The 19721-nt window shown below is 40.8% G+C and overlaps 1 protein-coding gene across 1 annotated transcript; it reads left to right on the forward strand.

Moving 5' to 3' along the window:
• The first annotated feature begins 5 nt into the window (after positions 1-5).
• gtpbp6 (GTP binding protein 6 (putative)) lies at positions 6-16245 on the forward strand. The gene is made up of 10 exons (XM_052026351.1): positions 6-874; positions 4236-4373; positions 5076-5146; positions 6703-6833; positions 8383-8453; positions 11204-11362; positions 11914-12122; positions 14141-14289; positions 15078-15230; positions 15615-16245. The coding sequence occupies exons 1-10, from the start codon at positions 421-423 to the stop codon at positions 15736-15738; spliced, it is 1659 nt and encodes a 552-aa protein (XP_051882311.1). The 5' UTR covers positions 6-420; the 3' UTR covers positions 15739-16245.
• Positions 16246-19721: the final 3476 nt, after the last annotated feature.

A 19721-nucleotide genomic window follows, 5' to 3' on the forward strand; every position in this document is an offset into this window, starting at 1 on the left:
GCAGTATAATCGTTCCGGCAGAGGAAACCCAACACTGAAGAGTCAGACCAACGTGGATGGTTTTGTTTCTGAAATGTTAGGAAGTAAATTCAGTTCGTGCCAGAGTGCTGAAGGCCTTTTGTTTTGTGGGCTGATCAGGTTGCGGCAAAAGGATCTGGAAACAAACGCCACAGGATAGAACTGGGAACGGAGGCTATTCCTCTGAAGGTCTCAGGAGCAATCTCTGATTGTCAAGAGCCTGCCAAGTTTCCCTGCATTTAGGTTTAGTTCCAGAGATTTTTTAATTGTTTTTTTTAATGCACCACTGAACTGAGCATGGCCATGGCTATTTATGGAGAATTGAGGATGACTTAGCTAATATAAAGATGTCATCAGCACCTGGTCTTGAAAACTTCAGCCTTTTAACCTTGGTGTCAGGTGATGTTTGCAGCCATGGGGTTGTTAAGGAATATCTCGAAAATACCCTTACTACGTCCCCTGAACAAACTCCACTCTTGGAAATTATCTTTAGCCCCAATTGATAGAAGGATATTAGACTTGTTGTTTTTCCAGCCAAGACTGCCTCCGGTGAACAGAAATGTCTCTAATAACTTACGGAGAAATCAATGCCCTCGAAATATATCATGCCATTTTGTCCGGTGTTTTGCCACAAGTCAATGTTATTCAAAAAGTACCAGCAGTAGGAAATCAAGAAATGGAAAGCAAGGTGGTGAGGATGAAGAGGTGACAACAGAACATGGCTGTGAAATAGAAGATGGTGAATATGAAGAACTACTTCAGGAACAAATGTCTGCTCCTCCTGAAGGAGGACATAGAGTATTTATTGTTCATCCAGATGTTAAGTGGGGAGCAAAGAAACAATATCTCACAACAGGTAAAATTGCCATCAACTAATATAAAATCTGTTTCAATGATGTATACAAGCATTCAGTAAGGTGCTGCATCAAAGGTCACTGAGGAAAATAAAAGCTTATGGTGTAGGACATAACACAATATTCAATATTACCACATGTTGAATATTGTCTGGCTAATGGGGACTAGAAAGTGGGCATAAATGGGGCTTTTTCTAGTTGGCAAGATGTAATAAGTAGTGTACCACAGAGAATGGTGATGGGGCCAGAATTTTTTACAATCTGTTCAAATGACTTGGATGATTGTACCGATGGCACAGTTGTTAAATTCGATCATGACAGAATCATGGGTAGGAAAGCAAGTTATGAAGAGGACGTAGGGAGGCCCAAAGAGATACAGGTAAATTAAGTGAGTGGGAAAAGATCTGGCAAATGGAATACCGTCTGGGAAAATGTGAAATAATCCATTTTGGCAGGAAAATAAGTATTAGATCAGATTATCTAATTGGTGAGAGATTGCAGTGCTCTGAGATGCAGAGAGATCTGGGTATCCTTGTAAATAATTTGCAAAAGACTAGTGCAGCAAGTATTTAGGAAAGTAATAGAAACTTAATCTTTATTACTAGGGGAATTGAATACACAGGTTGGGATGATATGCTTTAGTTATGTAGAACATTGGTAAGATCACATATGGTGTTCTGTGTACAATATTGGTCACCTTGTTTAAGAAAGGATGTTAATATGTTGGAAGCAGTTCAGAGAAGTTTTTCTAGACCAATACCTGAAATAAGTCTTATGAGGAAAGACTGGACAGACTACACTTCTATTCAATGAAGTTTGGAAGACTGAGAGGGAACTTGGTTGCAACGTATGAGATCCTGAGGGTGACCTTGGAGAGGATATTTCCTGTCATGGGAGAATCTAGGGACCATTATTTAAAAATATGGGTTGCCCATTTAAGACAGAAATGAAGTGAAGTTGTTTCTTCCATGGGATGGTAAGTCTTTGGAACCTCTTCCTAAAAGCACAGTGTAAAGAGTCTTCAGATATTTTCAAGACAGTGGTAGATAGATTCTGGATAAATAGGGGATGAAAGGTTACAGCAGATAGCCAGAATTGTGGAGTTGAGATTACAAGCAGATCCGCCATGAAATTATTAAATAGTGGAGCAGGCTCAAGTGGCTGAGTGACCAATTCCTGCTCCTAATTCATTTGCTCATATAAACTCTTTTAACACCATTTGCCCATGTAAATTTTTATCCTCCATGCTTTGTATCTATCCTCAATAACATACCTTTCATTTATTTTCTCATTTGTGCTTATCTATCATCCCTTTAAATCCATATCTGCTCATCACCTCCCTCTGTTTGTGAGTTCCACATTCTAGCTATTCTTTGTGTAAAGATGTTCCTCCTAAATTCTCTGTTCAATTTGTTGGATCATAATTATAATGTGGTGACCGCAGTTCTGATCTTACATGTGCGATCATCTCCTCCAGTTCTATTTTGTCTGAGTCTTTCATAATCATAAAGACCTTCATCAGTTCACCCCTTGTTCTCTTTACTAATAAATAAAGCCTCAGTCTGTTCAATCTTTCCTGAGTTATAACCTCTCTTTTTTGATATTATTCCTGTAAATCTTGTTTGCATCTATTTCCAGTGTTTCTCTATTTCATTTACAATCTTACGAGCAGAACAATTACCTGTGTTCCAAGTGTAATCTAACCAATGTTTTATACTTTTAACATCTCTGCTTTTCAATTTTGTCCCTGGGGAAATGAGCCTCCAGTGTTTTAATGGCTTTTAGTATCCTTATTAGCATTTTGTCCTCCAGATCCCTCTGCAATCCTCTCCCATTTAGACATAATTCCAAGGAGTATGTGATCTGCTTATTCATACTACCAAGATGTACCATTTCACACATCCATTGGTTTGAATACTGTAATGCATCTGTGATGGCTCAGATTATAATTTATATTATTCATTTTACTTCTATATTTAACTGAACTACAACATCCTTATTAAAACTAAGTACAAAAGCATCTAAGAAATTCATACAATAACTTAATATGTACAGCTGCAAGTGATTGATGGAATACAATATGCAACCATTTGAAGTAAGAGCAGGTGGAAGGAGGTAGAATCATAGAATTATACAGCACAGAACTGGCCCTTTGGCCCACTGAGTCCACACTGAACGTCAGTCATCTATTGCACCAATTCTGTATTTATTCTCCAGATTCCCATCAACTCTGTCCATATTTTACCACTCACTTACATACTAGGGGAAGTTGGTGAAAAGTGAAACACATCTTCGTCGGGACTATAAAAATAACAAATGTTAGAGGTCTTCAAGATTACAAGATGTACAGTAAAAAGAATTGTAATTATTTTAACTTACACCTTATTGTACTTGTCTCTGCAACCTGTGAGAAGTTGTTTTTACTGAGGGTGACTTGAAGGAAGTCATTATGATTATTGAAAGATGAGATTAAGTCGACCTCGAGAAGTTGCTTCCACTTGTAAAGAAGATCAGAGCTTGGGACCATAGTTGTAACACAGTCACCAATTAAACTAGAAGAGAATTTGGGAGAATCTTATTTATGTGGAATGTTTAGAATGTGTAATGAAATGTCTTTTAAACCACTGACCATTGTTGAAGCCAAACACAGAAACATTATTTTAAAGGAAATCTGATATTTGCTTGTTAAATGAAATAGTAAAATTAGTACAAGGACTGAGCAGAATGAACTTTAGCTGACTCATATAAAGAAAGACAGTGGCAGACTCTTAAGCCAAATTATCTGTAATATTCAATAATTGTCCTCTAGTCCTTTGTATCTGAATGTGGTGATTGACTGCATCAATGTTGAAATTAAGTCTTGTCGCACAATCTCCTGCTGCAATTCTTCTGCATTTGGAAACAAGATATTCTTGGTTGACACTGTTTTCTTCCTTCTTTCTTTCTTGTTAATTGTTTACATTGTAGCGGCCCGTACTCACGGAGCTCGAACCGCCACGGGTGGACGCGCAGGAGCGCGTCGTAGACTAACCGTGGGGCGGGCCTTCCGGCAGGAACCTTACATCACGTCCACCGGAGAGGTTCTCGGGTACTCTTGCGCGCATGCATGTTTTACTTGTCTCAGTAAAGTGTGCTCCGGTTCAGCCTCCACGTCTCTGAATTTTCCTTTCAGCAACGCGCCGCGTTCGGCTACAACATATGCATTGGTTTTGTGATTATTTTCTCTTTTATATGAGCAGGTTCTTCATTTGTCCTCTGGCACCTTGTTGCAGGATTAAACTATTCCAGACCAGATACTATTGTGCATTGTATAGTTGCTCTGTAATTTGAGAATATGTTATTCTTCCTTTCTTCTTTCACAAGGTAAACTTCAGATGGCCGAAGCAGTTGCTCTTGTGAATACCCTACCCAACTGGCAAGTTGTTGATAAACTCATCCTTTCCACAAAAAGTCCAGATAACAAACTAATTTTTGGCAAAGGCAATTTTGAGACTCTTACAGGTAACAACTTCTTTCAAGAGTCTAAATTATATATTTTGAAAATGGTATTGATAATGTAGTTATATCTTTACGCTGTATTTTCCACTGATTAGGCATTTAATTTTTAAATGTCTCGTTGAACTATATCAGTGCACTAAATAAGATAAGATCTTTATTAGTCACATGTACGTCGAAACACACAGTGAAGTACATCTTTTGCGTAGTGATTTTGGGGGGGCAGCCCGCAAGTGTCGCCACGTTTCCGGCGCCAACATAGCATGCCTATAACTTCCTAATCTATACGTCTTTGGAATGTGGGAGGAAACCAGAGCACCCGGAGGAAACCCACACGGACACGGGGAGAACGTACAAACTCCTTACAGATAGTGGCCAGATTTGAACCCGGGTCGCTGGCACTGTAAAGCATTATGCTAACCACTATGCTACCGTTTATGAAGTTGCTGTAATTTGCCATTCTAACGTTACAAAACTTTCATTGAACACTGGCTACTTGGTGCCGTTATGCATATTAGTATTGGAGTGTTATTGGGTCAAGCTACTTTGATAGTGCTTTGTTGTAGCAAAAGTCTTGTATTTTTATAAGGTTTTTTCATAAACTCAAGAAACCCAGAAGCAATTTCTAAACAATGAAGTGATTTTGAAGAGTAGCTGCTCTTGTAATGAAATTATAAGCAATTTAATTTAAATACAACTGTCTTACAGAAATAGTAAAAGGGATGCCAGAAATTACTGCAGTGTTCATGAATGTTGAAAGACTGTCTGCATTATCGGAGGTAAAGAGTTTCTCACAAGCAGAGTGCATTAAGTAAGAATTGATCATGATGTATTACATAATATGTTAAATGATTGACAGCAAGAAGAAGGACAATTAATCCTGGGAATGAAATCAGAGCTTTTTTTAAATTTATATTTGGAAATGAGCATCTAGAGTCATACAGCACGGAAACAGGCCCTTCGGCCCAACCAGTCCATGCCAACCAAGACCCATCTAAGCTAGTTCCATTTGCCCACATTTGACCCATATCCCTCTAAACCTTTCCTATGCATGTACCTGTCCAAGTGTCTTTTAAATATCGTTAATCTCTATTAAGGTCCGCATTTATTACCCATTCCTAATAGCCCTTAAGAGGGTGGTGGCCCGACTTCTAAAACAAAACAATGAGGTTACACCTCAGTGCTGAAGAGGGGTGTGTTCCAGAATTTAGACCCAGCACCAATGAAGAGCCAGCATGTAACTTTAACTTGGGTTGGAAACTGATGATGGTGGTGTTCCCATGCACCTATCTATATCATGAATTGTCCTGGGGAATATGCAGGTACAGAGTCTCCATGATCCCGGTTATTTTGTAATCATTTGTATAACTTTGGCAGTACTATTGCACCAGCAGAGGCAGTAAGTTTGCATGTCAAGAGTGAAGAGCTCAATATGTCAGATTTGTAATGCACAAAAATACTAATGCACATTAGAAAATAATTCATAATTAGTACTATTCTAATGTGATACTGAGCCTAACAAACAAGAATGTCATACATTTGACCTTCCTTCTATGGTAACTTAGTTGGTTGCAGCCATGGAAGTAGCTAGGCTGCCACAATTAGACGTAAGGTCAGATATGTTTCCTGCTTCTGATCATGATCCTGTAATCCCCAGTCACTGAAAAGCAAATAGCTATGATCATTAGATAAGTATATTAGCTGGTCTAGTAGTGATGCACTCAAAAGGCAGATAGCCTGAGAGCACTCTCACTGGCTGGGTACATATTCGGTCAAGATAGTGGACAGCAATCTACTAAACCTGGAGTTACTTGCTATTCCTTTATTGCTTCTAGGTGCCTGCTAGAGAAATTAGGAAAGGAAAATATATATCTTTTTAATTGTAAAACTGAATGATTTCTTGAAGTATTTACTTCCAGATAACATGCAGTTCATCCAACTACACAACATTTTTAAGAAGGCCCTGCAAAAATTTTCAGACAGCACGGAGCAATGTGATATATATTTTTTACTGATGGTTTTGTTAGTTTGTTTTGTGTCAAGACATTATTTAGATCTTTTCTGATCAGACGGCAAAATAAAATGTAATTATAAAACCACTCAAAGAAGAAATGTTTTTGCTCTAACTGGAGGTTTACGAGAACTTTAGACAATAGCCCTATTTTACAATAGGCTTGATTTTGAAGTTGTTCACCAATCTTTGTTCAAATATTAACTTAGATTTATCAGCCTTAAAGAAAATTATTTGCTCCATTAAGCTTGTTTGCCATTTCATTATACAATTTATTCTGTGCAGAAGGAGAGTTGGTAAGATATTTCTATCTATATATTTCAGAAAGAGTTAGAATCTACGTGGGGAGTTAAAGTTTTTGACCGGTATTCCATTGTCCTTCATATCTTCCGTTGCAATGCTCGTACCAAAGAGGCTAAACTGCAGATAGCACTTGCTGAGATCCCATATCTGAGGTAACAGTTGGGCTTTCTCTAATTCCCTTTAATCTTCAAGAATGTTGCATAAATTGCCCATGTTGTTAGTAGATACATTTGTTACTACAAGTTGTGCTTTGATCTTCAAGACTTGAACATGAATTCAGATTGAAAGAAAGTGTCAGCTTTCTATTGAAAAACACTATTGATGCTGGACGAACTCAGCAGGCCAGGCAGCATCCGTGGAGAAAAGCAGGCGGTCAATATTTCGGGTCAGGACCCTTCTTCAGGACTGAAGATAGGAAAAGGGGAAGCCCTATGTACAGAAAGGAAAAGCAGAGTTCCTGCTGAGTTCCTCCAGGATCATAGTGTTTTTCGTCTAGATCCCAGCAGCTGCAGTCCTTTGCTTCCCTGTCAGCTTTCTATTCCTCTTTAAGAATTGAAGATTCAATTTGGACTTCTTTGGTTGAATACAAGTTTCGAACATAATCTGTATAATTGGTATTAATATATGTATATCACTCAAACGTGGCAAGTGTGCATTTCTAAATCAGCAAATAGGAAACAGTTTGAAAGTTTGGCCATGTTGTTAATGATCTGGGGGAAGCATTGCTTTGCACACAATCTGAGAATATTGATGTATGTTAAAAGGTCTCATTTTCCTCCAATGCATTTGAACCTGTTCTCCACAACAACAACTTAATTAAACAATCATTCCTACAGTGAAAATCCTAGCAATAAAGACAAGAAGAGCTGATGAACTTGGGAGTTTGTTTCAAGATTTGAAATTACAGAATTCCAGCAAGTTAACTGACTCAAGAAGGAATCTTCATAAGTTGTCGTTCTCTCTCACTCCCCCTCCCTCTTCCCCCCCCCCCACCCCACCCCCCCATCCCCCAAAGTATATCACTCCTGTAACGTTGCTGTCATTCCTGCTAGGAAGTCCTAACCTCTGTAAAAAGTCTCCACTCTCTGATTGTGCTTTGCTGAGAAAATTCCCCATGCAATGTTCATTCTCAAAGTAACACAACAATCAGTTTCACTCTGTGAAAGAGTCAGCAGTTCCCATATTGACCTCATCAGCCACTCATCCCCCCCCCCCCCCCCCCCCCCCCGAACCAGAGTGGAAGCAAGTCGTCCTCGATCCTAAGGGACTGCCTGAGAAGAAGGAGTTGCACAAATAAAAAAAGAGATGTTACATGATGAAATTATGTGGTGAAATAGACTTTAATGTAATTTTTCTTCTTAAATATAATTTTTACTTTTACAAAATTGTTCTGCAATAGACACCAGTCAGATTTATAGCAATGTAGCCACTTCTGATTTTTAACTAAATATTGCTTTGCCTTTGGAGCAACAACCAATCTGCTAGCGGAACTCAGTGGGTCATGTAGTATCAGTAGGACGAAAGGAATTATCGATGTTTCGGCCAAGACTGCATTGCAGTCCTGATGCGGGGTCTGAACCTGAAACAACGACAATTCCTTTCCCCCCCACAGATGCCGCTCGACTCACCAGATTGTTTGTTGCTCCAGATTCCAGCATCTGCAGTCCCTTGTGTCTCAATTGTTTTGCCTTTATTTGGCAGGTCCCAGCTGAAAAATGAATTGGCCCACCTAGACCAACAAAGTGGTGGATCCAGGTATATTATGGGGTCAGGTAATATTTCAACTCTTTCATGGCTTTCATCTGCTAATTTACTTACCAATATCATCAGTTCATAGGAAGGCAAATGGTATGTTGGCCTTTATTGTAAGAAGATTTGATAAAAAGAGTGGAGAGGTCATATTCCAACTATGTGGTATCCTGGAGAGACTGCATCTTAAATACGTACTGCTCTGCTTTCCTACCTAAGGAAGGATATGGTTGTAAAGAGGGAGCGCAGCAAGGGTTTGCCAGATTAACCACTGAGATGGCAGATTTGTCATATATGGAGAATTTAAGCAAGCTGGGCCTGTACTTTCTTGAGTTTAGAAGAATGAGAGGTGATCTTGCAACATGCAAAGTTTCTACAGGTAGATGCCAAGTTGATATTTCCTCTGGCTGGGATGTGGGGAACCAATGGTCCTAGCCTCACCATAATGGGCCAGCCATTCAGGACAGAGGTGCGAAGAAATTTCTTCAACCAGAGGGTAACTTACCTATCTGGATGTATCACAGCTTGGTACGGCAACTGCTCTGCCCAGGACCGCAAGAAACTGCAGAGAGTTGTGGATGCAGCCCAGCGCATTACGGACACCAGCCTCCCCTCCTTGGACTCTGCCTTTACCTCTCGTTGTGTTGGTGAAGCAGCCAGCATAATCAAAGACCCCACCCACCCGGGACATTCTCTCTTCTCTCCTCTTCCATTGGTTAGAAGATACAGGAGCCTGAAGGCACGTACCACCAGACGTAGGGACAGCTTCTACCCCACTGTGATAAGACTATTGAACAGTTCCCTTATACAATGAGATGGACTATGACCTCACGATCTACCTTGTTGTGACCTTGCACCTTATTGCACTGCACTTTCTCTGTAGCTGTGACACTTTACTCTACTGTTATTGTTTTTACCTGTACTACATCAATGCACTCTGTACTGACTCAATGTAATTGCACTGTGTAATGAATTGACCTGTACGATCAGTTTGTAAGACAAGCTTTTCACTGTACCTCGGTACAAGTGACAATAATAAACTAATACCAATACCAGTAATGAATCATTGACCCCAGAGAGCTGAAGATCTTAAATGCTGCATATATTTGTGGCAGAAATCAATAGATTTTTGGATTTAAGGATATTAGGGGATATGGGATTCTCTTATTTTCATGTTTTTTACAATATAGGAGGCTGTTCTGCCCATCGTCTATGCATTCCCATCTGTCCCATTCACCCACTTATTTCGGTCTAGCCTGTTTCCTTTCACATCCCTATCAATTTCTACCACCCACCTACACCAGTGATAACTTAAAGTAACCAGTTAGCCTACTAACCAGCATATATTTGGAATGTGGAAGGAAACTGGAGCACCTAGGGAAACCCATGCATTTCCAGGGAGCCCTTGCGAATTCCATATAAACAGCACTGGAAGTTGGGATCATACCCAGGTTGCTGGAGCAGAGGCAACAGCATTACCCACTGCACCATTGGTAAATTGGTTCATTATTGTCACGTGTCCTGAGGTATAGGAAAAACTTTGTTTTGCATACCATCCATACAGATCATTTCATCACATCAGTGCATTGAGGTAGTACAAGGGAAAAACAATAACAGAATGCAGAATATAGTGTTACAGTTACAGAGAAAGTGCAGTGCAGTGCAGGCAGACAATAAGGTGCAAGGCCATGGCGAGGTAGATTGTGAGGTCAAGAGTCCATCTTAAAGTACAAGGGGTCCATTCAATAGTCTTATAACAGCAGAATAGAACATAGAACATTACAGCACAGTACAGGCCCTTCGGCCCACAATGTTGTGCTGACATTTTATCCTGCTCTAAGAGCTATCTAACCCTTCCCTCCCACATGGCCCTCCATTTCTCTATCATTCATGTGGCTATCTAAGAGTCTCTTAAATGTCCCTAATGTATCTGCCTCCACCACCTCTGCCGGCAGTACACTCCACGCACCCGCCACTCTCTGTGTAAATATAAAAAACTTACTTCTGACATCCCCCCCCATGCCTTCCTCCAATCACCTTAAAATCATGTCCACTTGATCAATGCCTCTTATCATCTTGTACACCTCTATCAAGTCACCTCCCATCCTCCTCCTCTCCAAAGAGAAAAGCCGTAGCTCACTCAACCTATCCTCATAAGACATGCTCTCCAATGCAGGCAGCATCCTGGTAAATCTCCTCCGCACCCTCTCTAAAGCTTCCACATCCTTCCTATAATGAGGCGACCGGAACTGAAAACAATACTCCAAATGTGGTCTAACCAGAGTTCTATAGAGCTGCAACATTACCTCGTGGCTCTTGAACTCAATACCCTGACTAATGAAGGCCAACACTCCATACACCTTCTTAACACTATCAACCTGCATGGTGACCTTGAGGGGTCTATGGATGTGGACCCTAAGGTCCTTCTGTTCTTCCACACTGCCAAGAGCCCTGCCATTAACCTTGTATTCTGCCTTCAAATTTGACCTTCCTTGAGCCTGGTGGTATGTGCTTTCAGGCTTTTGTATCTTCTGCTCGATGGGAGGGGGGGGGAGAAGAGAGAATGTTCGGCACAGAAGGGGTCTTTGATTATGCTGGATGCTTTACCAAGGCAGCGAGAAGTGTAGACAGAGTGTGGTTAGTGTAGGAAAGTGGTGCTGATATAGAAGATCAGACATGATCTTATTGAAGGCATGAGGGGCCAAATGGCTCACTGCTTCTGTTTCTTCAGCTCTTATGGTTCACACAATTTAATTCAGTCACTGTTTTCCAGGTGAGACCTTAATGGAGGTTCAGCAACGCATCCTCAAGGAGCGGGAACTGAAGATTAGAGGAGCCTTGGAGAAGCTAAGAAGAAAACGACAACTGTTGAGAACTCAACGCAAGCGCAGAGAGTTCCCAGTTATTTCTGTTATGGGTTACACTAATTGTGGTGAGTTCTATATTCTGCTAAAGATCAGTATCACGCTAAGGGGATACATTTCCCTCTGTTCTCTACTCAAACATAAATGACTCTGATGTAAGTAAACTTTGCTTATGTTGGTTAGTATTAGTGAATGGGGGAAAGTACATCCTTGTAACCTGGGAACTAGTATGAATCCAGTGGGCCAAATGGCCTCCCTCTATGTATCTATGTTGTTACAAGATAAGTAACTAAAATGAAAGCAGGGATTATTTTCACCAGTGCTCACATTAATAAAACTAAGTGTACATGCAAAGGAGATTTTGGTTCTACTTCATAAAACTGAAGAACATTTGGGTATTTTTGTGGTATAATGTTATGTGTTATAAATGCTGCAGTACAGTATATTATTGTTAATGCCATTGGGGAATTTTTAACACAGCTCAAGATAGTTGCCAGGACATCAATGTTTTTAATGGGTGATTTCGTAAAGCAGTGTGAGACTTTGTAAAACAAATCAAACTTGTCTTCTTGGCATGGAATATGTTTTAATCCTGGTGTATTCCATGTTTTCAACTCAGGCAAAACCACCCTGATCAAAAGCCTGACTGGAGACTCTGGTCTTCACCCAAGAGATCAGCTGTTTGCTACACTTGATGTTACCACTCATGCTGGCTTGACACCAAGTCGTATGACAATCCTATATGTTGATACCATTGGATTTCTCTCTCAACTTCCCCACAACTTAATTGAATCCTTCTCGGCAACTCTAGAGGATGTGGTACATTCAGTAAGTTTCATTTTCTAAATGCGATTATTATTGTCACATGCTTTCTATATGCATAGGCCTGATATTTTTGAAAGCAATGGAATGTAACTATTCCATTGACCTTGTGTTTTAGCTCATATAATTAATTTTGAGCTGACTCATGCCGGCAGGAAAAACCCAGGTTTTGTTTCAGGCAGGTTGACAGTAAGGGAATTGGAATTAGTTTATTATTGCCACTGTACCAAGGTAAAGTGAAAAACTTGTCTTGCATACCGTCCATACAGATCAATTCATTGCCCAGTGCATTGAGGTAGTAGAAGGTAAAACAATACAGAATGCAGAGTAAAGTGTAACAGCTACAGAGAAAGTGCAGTGCAAGTAGATAATGAGGTGCAAGGTCATAACAAGGTCGATTGTGAGGTCAAGAGTCCATCTTATTGTACAAGGGAACCATTCAATAGTCCATAACAGCAGGATAGAAGCTGTCCTTGAGCCTGGTGGTATGTGCTTTCAGGCTTTTGTATCTTCTGCCTGATGGAGTGGGGAGAAGAGAGAATGTCCGGGTGGGTGGGGTCTTTGATTATGCTGGCTGCTTTACTGAGGCAGCGAGAAGTATAGACAGAGTCCATGGAGGGGAGTCTGGTTTCTGTGATGTGCTGAGCTATGTCCACAACTCTCTACAGTTTCTTGCAGTCCCTGGCAGAGCAGTTGCCATAACAAGCCGTGATGCATCCAGATAGGTTGCTTCCTATGGTGCATCGATAAAAATTGGTGAGTGTCAAAGGGGACATGCCAAATTTCTTTAGCCACCTGAGGAAGTAGAGGCACTGGTGAGCTTTCTTGGCTGTGGCATCTACCTGGTTGCACCAGGACAAGCTATTGGTGATGTCCACTCCTAGGAACTTGAAGCTCTCAGCACCATTGACGTAGATAGCAGCTCTTGCGCCGCCCCCTTCCTGAAGTCAATGACCAGCTCTTTTGTTCTGCGGACATTGAGGGAATAGTTGGTGTCATGACACCATGTCACTAAGCACTCTATCTCCTTCCTGTACTCTGACTCATCGTTATTTGAGATACAGCCCACTACGGTGGTATCATCTGCAAACTTCTAGATAGAGTTAGAGCAGAATCTGGCCATGCAGTCATGAGTGTATAGGGAGTAGAGTAGGGTGCTGAGGATGCAGCCTTGTGGGGCACCAGTGTTGAGAAGAATCATGCCGCAAGTGTTGCTGCTTATCATTACTAATTGCGGTTTGTTGGTCAGGAAGTCAAGGATCCAGTAAGATAGAGATTGAAATGCAGTTGAGTAAGTAATTTTCTTTTGCCAAGCACTGAGCTCCCTATTGATCCAGGGTAAAATGGAGGTGGACAAAGTGTCCCACTGTCAGAATCCAGTGATATGTTTGTCCATAGTTTTTTGCATTTGGAAACATTGCGATAATAACATTATACATTTATTGGAAAATTGCTTAAGACAAAAAGTTTTTTGTATTGCATTATATTAGATTAGGCGTTATTCTTGGTATTTTGCATGAAATGCTCTTTTACTGTTATTAATGTAATGTACTTTATTTCACTCCTATTTTGGAGCAGTGTTCAATCTAGCCTAATGTTAACTAGCTCCCAATACTTAAGATCTAAAGGGTATTCATAGTACAATCTGCCACAGTCAAAGTTCAGTTTTGAGTACCTATATTAGGAGGAATGTCAAAGATTCGAGGAAGCTACACAAGAGCTTCAAGATATTTATTTATTAGTCACGTGTACATCGAAACACACAGTGACATGCATCTTTTTGCATTACTGAGAATGTGCTGGGGGCAGCCCGATATCAGAAAACTGTCACTAGAGAGAATAAAGAAACTGGGACTCTTCAATAGAATAAAGAAGATTGAGAGGGAATCTAATAAAGTCATTCAGAAGCATGGAAAAAAAAATGGAAAACAGTAAAAATGTATTTCCATTATTCCAATATTGGATGAACTCAATACAATATAAAAAATTTAGTTGCGTAATCATTTTCTCTTCTCTCTATCCAGGATGTTATAGTTCATGTTAGAGACATAAGTCACCCTGAAACCACCATCCAGAAGGTGAACGTGTTGAATGTTCTCAAGAGTCTCCAGCTGTCAAATGAACTTCTAAATTCCATTATTGAAGTCCACAATAAAATTGATTTGGTGGACAGGTAAGAACATTGTGGTTGTCGGGCATACCACAAAACATATATAATACCCAAAGGGGCATATTTCTCACGACTTTTATATTCTCTCATATTTGCTTGTTTGGTTTATTATTATCACACGTACCGAGACACAATGAAAAGCTTTTGTTTGCACGCCATCTAGACCGATCGTGCCACACCTGTTAAAAGAAAAACAGAATGTGGAATATAGTGTTGCAGTTACAGAGAAAGTGCAGTGCAGGCAGACAAGTAAACTGCAAGTGGTATGGAAAGATGCCATTTGGCCCATCAAGTCATGGACTGAATGAACTCCTCCTGCATCGTAATAAGTATTTTTTCGTCCTGGGTCTAGCCTGCCCGCTCTTAGCATGATTGACGCTCCACAGTCTGCAAGAAATAATTATTCACTATTCAAAGAATGCATTCATTAAAGGATGCAATATGGTGGCATAAATGCGATTTTTGTTTTGTTACTTTATTTCTCTTTAAGGCTTGAAATGAATAATTTTGCATATATCCTCTCTATTTTTCCTTTTTTTCTACCAATGTATTCTCTTCCTTTCTTTCCATACCCCCGTTCTCCAGTAGCAATATTTTGTGAGTAGAATCTGATTTCCAGTGGCTCTATAAAGGTTCTGTTAAAATGACTATGTCTTAATGAAAAGGACTTTTTTACTTTATTGATGTCATCCTTCTTTCTTATATAAGTGCGAGGTTATTCCATCAATCATGCTTCCTCTCAAGAGATTCCAGATGCTGTAGGGTAATTTTTTTTTCCTTCTATCTTAAAGCTATCAGCATGCAGATCCAAACACCATTGCAGTTTCAGCACTTCATGGACTCGGTATAGATGAACTGAAAAGGAAAATCGAAGAGGCAGTTTTGCAAGCAACAAGAAAACTGATCCTCACCATCAAAGTAAATTTGGCAGGGCCTCAATTGAAGTAAGGATTAAATCACATGTCTTTTGAACAGATCTCAATTCTTTTCATAGTGGAAGCTAACACAGTACAAATTCAATCTCGGTCACTTTTGTTAAATGCAGAATATAGTATCAGAATTAAATGAACTGAATTTTTACAGTATAGTACTATCATCCTGCCAAACTGTCATAGCCACTATCATAGTGTGTATTTAATGCAAGTGACTGAGGATGAAATTCTAACCCCAGTTAGTATTCAAGATCATTTTTAAGAGATTAACTTGGTATTGCACAAATAAAGCCTGTTCATTCAAGAGAAGGAGGAGTGGTTTCTGATAGCTCACTGGATGAAAAGGCCCATATAAAGATGCAGACATATAACACTGTTGCTTTTCATCTTTTCCAGCTGGTTGTATAAGGAAGCCACTGTGCAGGAAGTGGATGTTTTGCCAGAAGATGGTTTGGCCAACGTGACTGTTATCATCAGTCGCTCTGCATATGGAAAATACAAGAAGCTGTTTCAACATTGAAGGAAAAGTAAACTTTTTTTTGTATCCTGAGGATTTTTACCATTTTTTGCCTGCCCCTCTGTAGGTGAGGATTAAAAACAGCACCTATTTGCATCATTGAGAAACATCTGGAGAATTACAGAGAAGTGCAGGAATCATTGTTCTGTTGGGAAACATGACCAGCATACACACAGCAAGATCCCTTAAATAACAGTGAGATCTTACCATGGTTGGCCAGAATACTGGAAGTATTCACAGCTTTTTCTATGCAATCTTTGATCACTTGCAAGAGGCAGACAAAACGCTTCATTCTTTGTATGAGATAAGTAAGGTTTCAAAAAAAAATCAGAATTTTGTTCAATAAATAAATCATATTTAAATAATATTTAAATATTATTTACTTCAGTCTATTTACATCAGGCTAAAATGTTTGACACGAGACTGCAGGTGCTGGAATCTGGAGCAACAAACAATCTGCCAGAGGAACTCCAGGTCAAGCAGCATCTTTGAGAGGAAAGGAATTATCGACGTTTCAGGTCAAAACCTTGCAACAGGACCTGATGCAGAGTTTCGACCTGAAAAGTCAACAATTCCCTTCCTTCCACAGATGCTGCTCAACCTGCCGAGTTCTTCCAGTAGATTGTTTGTTGGGCTAAAGTGATTAATGATTTTCACAACACTGGGAATGTTATAATCCCTTGATTAGAGAAATACAGTGGGCTAAGATTATTATCCTAATTTAAATTCCCACTCCTGTCTGCTGCAAAATCACACAGTGCCACCGATTAATTCTATTTAATTGCTTTTATTAGCAGTATACTACTAAGGGAGAACCTTCCTTTAATACTCCCTTAGAGTCTTTATCGGAGGTCTCCGCAATACAAAAGAGCAGGCATCAATTTAAACAGTTCTTGTCATGCACACTTAATCAATGCGGCTACACGTTTCAATCAGGCACCTAAGGTAAAGACAAACATTACACTCATTGTTTAGTATAACTGGTTTACAATCAAGTTCTGGACACAGTAATTACCACCTGGTCTTGAGTCAGGGGCTTGCGTGGTTTTTTTTCATTAGTTATATGTACGGTCACAATTTCTTAACCCTTTACTTTCTCAAGATCAGTCCCTGAACAACATGAAGGGCTGCGTATTAGTGTAGCAGGTAGTGTTGCTGGCTCACGGCTACGGTGACCCAGGTTCGACCATGACTTCTGGTGCTGTGTGTATGGGGTTTGCGCATTGTCCCTGTGATGTGTTTTACCCCCCCCCACGTCTCAAGAGGTGCAGATTGACCACTCTGTTATCACCAGTGTAGATGGGGGGGTGGAAGAATCAAGTGGGAGTAAGGGAAAGTGAGAGAGAATGAGTTATAGGGAAAGAAATGAGGATATGAGATTGTTGGGATTGCCCCAAGAGCTGGCATTGATGGGCCAAGTGGCCTCCTAGAAACATGAATAGTGTTTCCAGCTGAAAATGGTGTGCACCAAGGGGTAAGGGATGTACTGGATTCTGGCAGTGGAGTTCCCACAGCTGATTAACCTTCCATCACATAATTACCTACACAATTATGAAGAAGCAAGATCAAGCCACAAAACAAAAATAAGATCTGCATTCAACATCTTCAAGAAAGTAGGGAGAAGGGGAGAAATTTGGGCAACAGATAAAATTCTAGACTAACAATGATAAGTAAATATGCTCTTAAACTTTATTTTTTATATACTCTTGTGCATCAATGCAATTTGTAACAGTTGCAAACATATTACCTTACATGTAAACTTTTAGAAAGATAAAAGATATTTATTAGTCACATGTACATCGAAACACACAGTGAAATGCATCTTTGCATAGAATGCTCTGGGGCAGCCCACAAGTGTCGCCACGCTTCCGGCGCCAACATAGCATGCCCACAACTTCCTAACCCGTACATCTTTGGAATGTGGGAGGAAACCCACACAGACACAGGGAGAACATACAAGCTCCTTACAGACAGCGGCCGGAATTGAACCCAGGTCACTGGCGCTGTAATAGCATTATGCTAACTGCTACGCTACCGTGCCTGCACATCAAGTATTCCTGAGTCTGCATAGTAGAAATTGGCTGGCAGTTGAATACTGTAGCTAATCCTTGCATTCCCGATGCTCAGTGTATTGTTTGTTACTGATAAAGTGAGAGTGTGATGCCTTTAATGAGCATTTTGAAAAGATTGTGGGTCAGATACTGCAGTTCCAGGAAGGAAACCACACCTCTTGGGAGCACAGCTTGGGATTGCTTCCAAAATATAGTGGAAGAATGGTAATTATTGGTGAAAATAATACATCTAACTTCAGCAATACCCCACCTCATGCCACTTTCACCAATGAGCAGGAGGTATTTTGCTTTTAAATCTCAACCAAAAGACAACCTCCAGTGTTCACCCAGTGAGATCTACAGGCCTCAAGCAAATAAATGTTTGCTTAATCTGTGTAGAGAGATGAAGTTGTTTATTGCATAAAGTCTTATTATTTTTTACTGTGGTATACTTTATGTATAATTTATATTCTGTGTGTTGTCTGTACCTACGTGCCTGTGATGCTGCTGCAAGTTTTTCATTGTACCTGTACCTCACTGCACATGACAATACGCTTGACTTGACAGGGTGTAATGACCTGGAATGTGAGAATTGCAGTGTCAGTACAAAGTTCTCATTCGGGCGCCATATCCAGCGGGCAGCGGAGTGAGAGGGAGCAGAGTGATTGGGCTTTGGCTCAACGGGCTTAGGCGTTAAAGGGGTGAGGCGGGTGAGTAGCTGGTAAGTAAAGGTAAGGTTTAACTGTTATTGTTATAAATTTTAAGTAGAATAAAGCTAGGTAGGGAAGGAATAATTCAGATGGAGGACATGGCGATGTGCTGCAGCTGCATGATGTGGGAGCTAGTGGACCTTGCTGGGGTGCATGGTGACCACTTCTGCAGTAAGAGCTGGAGGAACTTTAGCTCAGAATCGATGAGCTGGAGTCGCAGCTTCAGACAATGCAAAGCATCAGGAAGAGAGAGAGTTATGTAGGTGCTGTGCATCAGGAGACAGTCACCCCCCCTTAGAGCAGGTACTTCTGGGGTCCAGGAGGCAGATAGAAGGGTGACTGTCAGGAGAGAGAAAAAGAAAAAGGGAACAGGCAGACACTGCAGAGGAGCCCGGAGGCTGTTCCCCTCAGTAACAGGTTTTCCGCTTTGGAAGCTGTTGAGGGGGATGACCGACAGGGATCAAGCGGCAGTAGCCAGGTCTCTGGCACTGGGACTGGTCCTGCTGCTCAGAAGGGAAGGGAGGAGAAGAGGAGGGCAGTAGTGAGAGGGGACTCGATAGTCAGGGAAACAGACAGGAGGTTCTGTGGACATGAACAAGAATCCCAGATGGTATGTTGCCTCCCAGGTGCCAGGGTCCAGGATGTCTCTGATCGGGTCCACAGCATTCTTGAGCGGGAAGGAGAGCAGCCAGAAGTCATGGTACATGTTGGTACCAACAACATAGGGAGGAAGAGGGATGAGGTCCTGAAAAGTGAGTTTAGGGAGCTAGGCAGAAGGCTGAAGGACAGGACCTCAAGGGTAGCAATCTCAGGATTGCTGCCAGTGCCACATGATGGTGAAGGTAAGAATAGGAGATGGCAGATGAATGCGTGGCTGAGGAGTTGGTGCAGGGGGCAAGGTTTCAGATTTTTGGATCATTGGGATCTCTTCTGGGGAAGGTGGGACCTGTACAGAGTGGACGGGTTACACCTGAACCCGAGGGGGACCAATATCCTTGCAAACAGGTTTGCTAGTGTGGTTCAGGAGGGTTTAAACTAGTTTGTGAGGGGGATGGAAACCAAAGGGGTAGGTCAGAGGAAGAAGTGCATGGGGAAAAGTCAGATCTAACATGTAGAGAGGCTTTGAGGAAGGAGAAGCAGAGTACAGGGTATAAAAGTAGTAAGGTGGATGGGCTAAAGTGCATTTACTTAAATGCAAGTATCAGGAATAAGGGTGATGAACTGA

Source organism: Pristis pectinata, chromosome 11, assembly GCF_009764475.1.
Source record: "Pristis pectinata isolate sPriPec2 chromosome 11, sPriPec2.1.pri, whole genome shotgun sequence".
NCBI lineage: Eukaryota > Metazoa > Chordata > Chondrichthyes > Rhinopristiformes > Pristidae > Pristis > Pristis pectinata.

What these genes read in the sequence shown, in the direction of transcription:
- gtpbp6 (XM_052026351.1), top strand. Translation starts at nt 421, where the DNA reads ATGTTTGCAGCCATGGGGTTGTTAAGGAATATCTCGAAAATACCCTTA. An exon ending in GCTGAGATCCCATATCTGAG is followed by an intron (nt 6,834 to 8,382) that starts GTAACAGTTGGG and finishes TTTATTTGGCAG; the next exon opens with GTCCCAGCTGAAAAATGAAT. An exon ending in TTGGCAGGGCCTCAATTGAA is followed by an intron (nt 15,231 to 15,614) that starts GTAAGGATTAAA and finishes CATCTTTTCCAG; the next exon opens with CTGGTTGTATAAGGAAGCCA.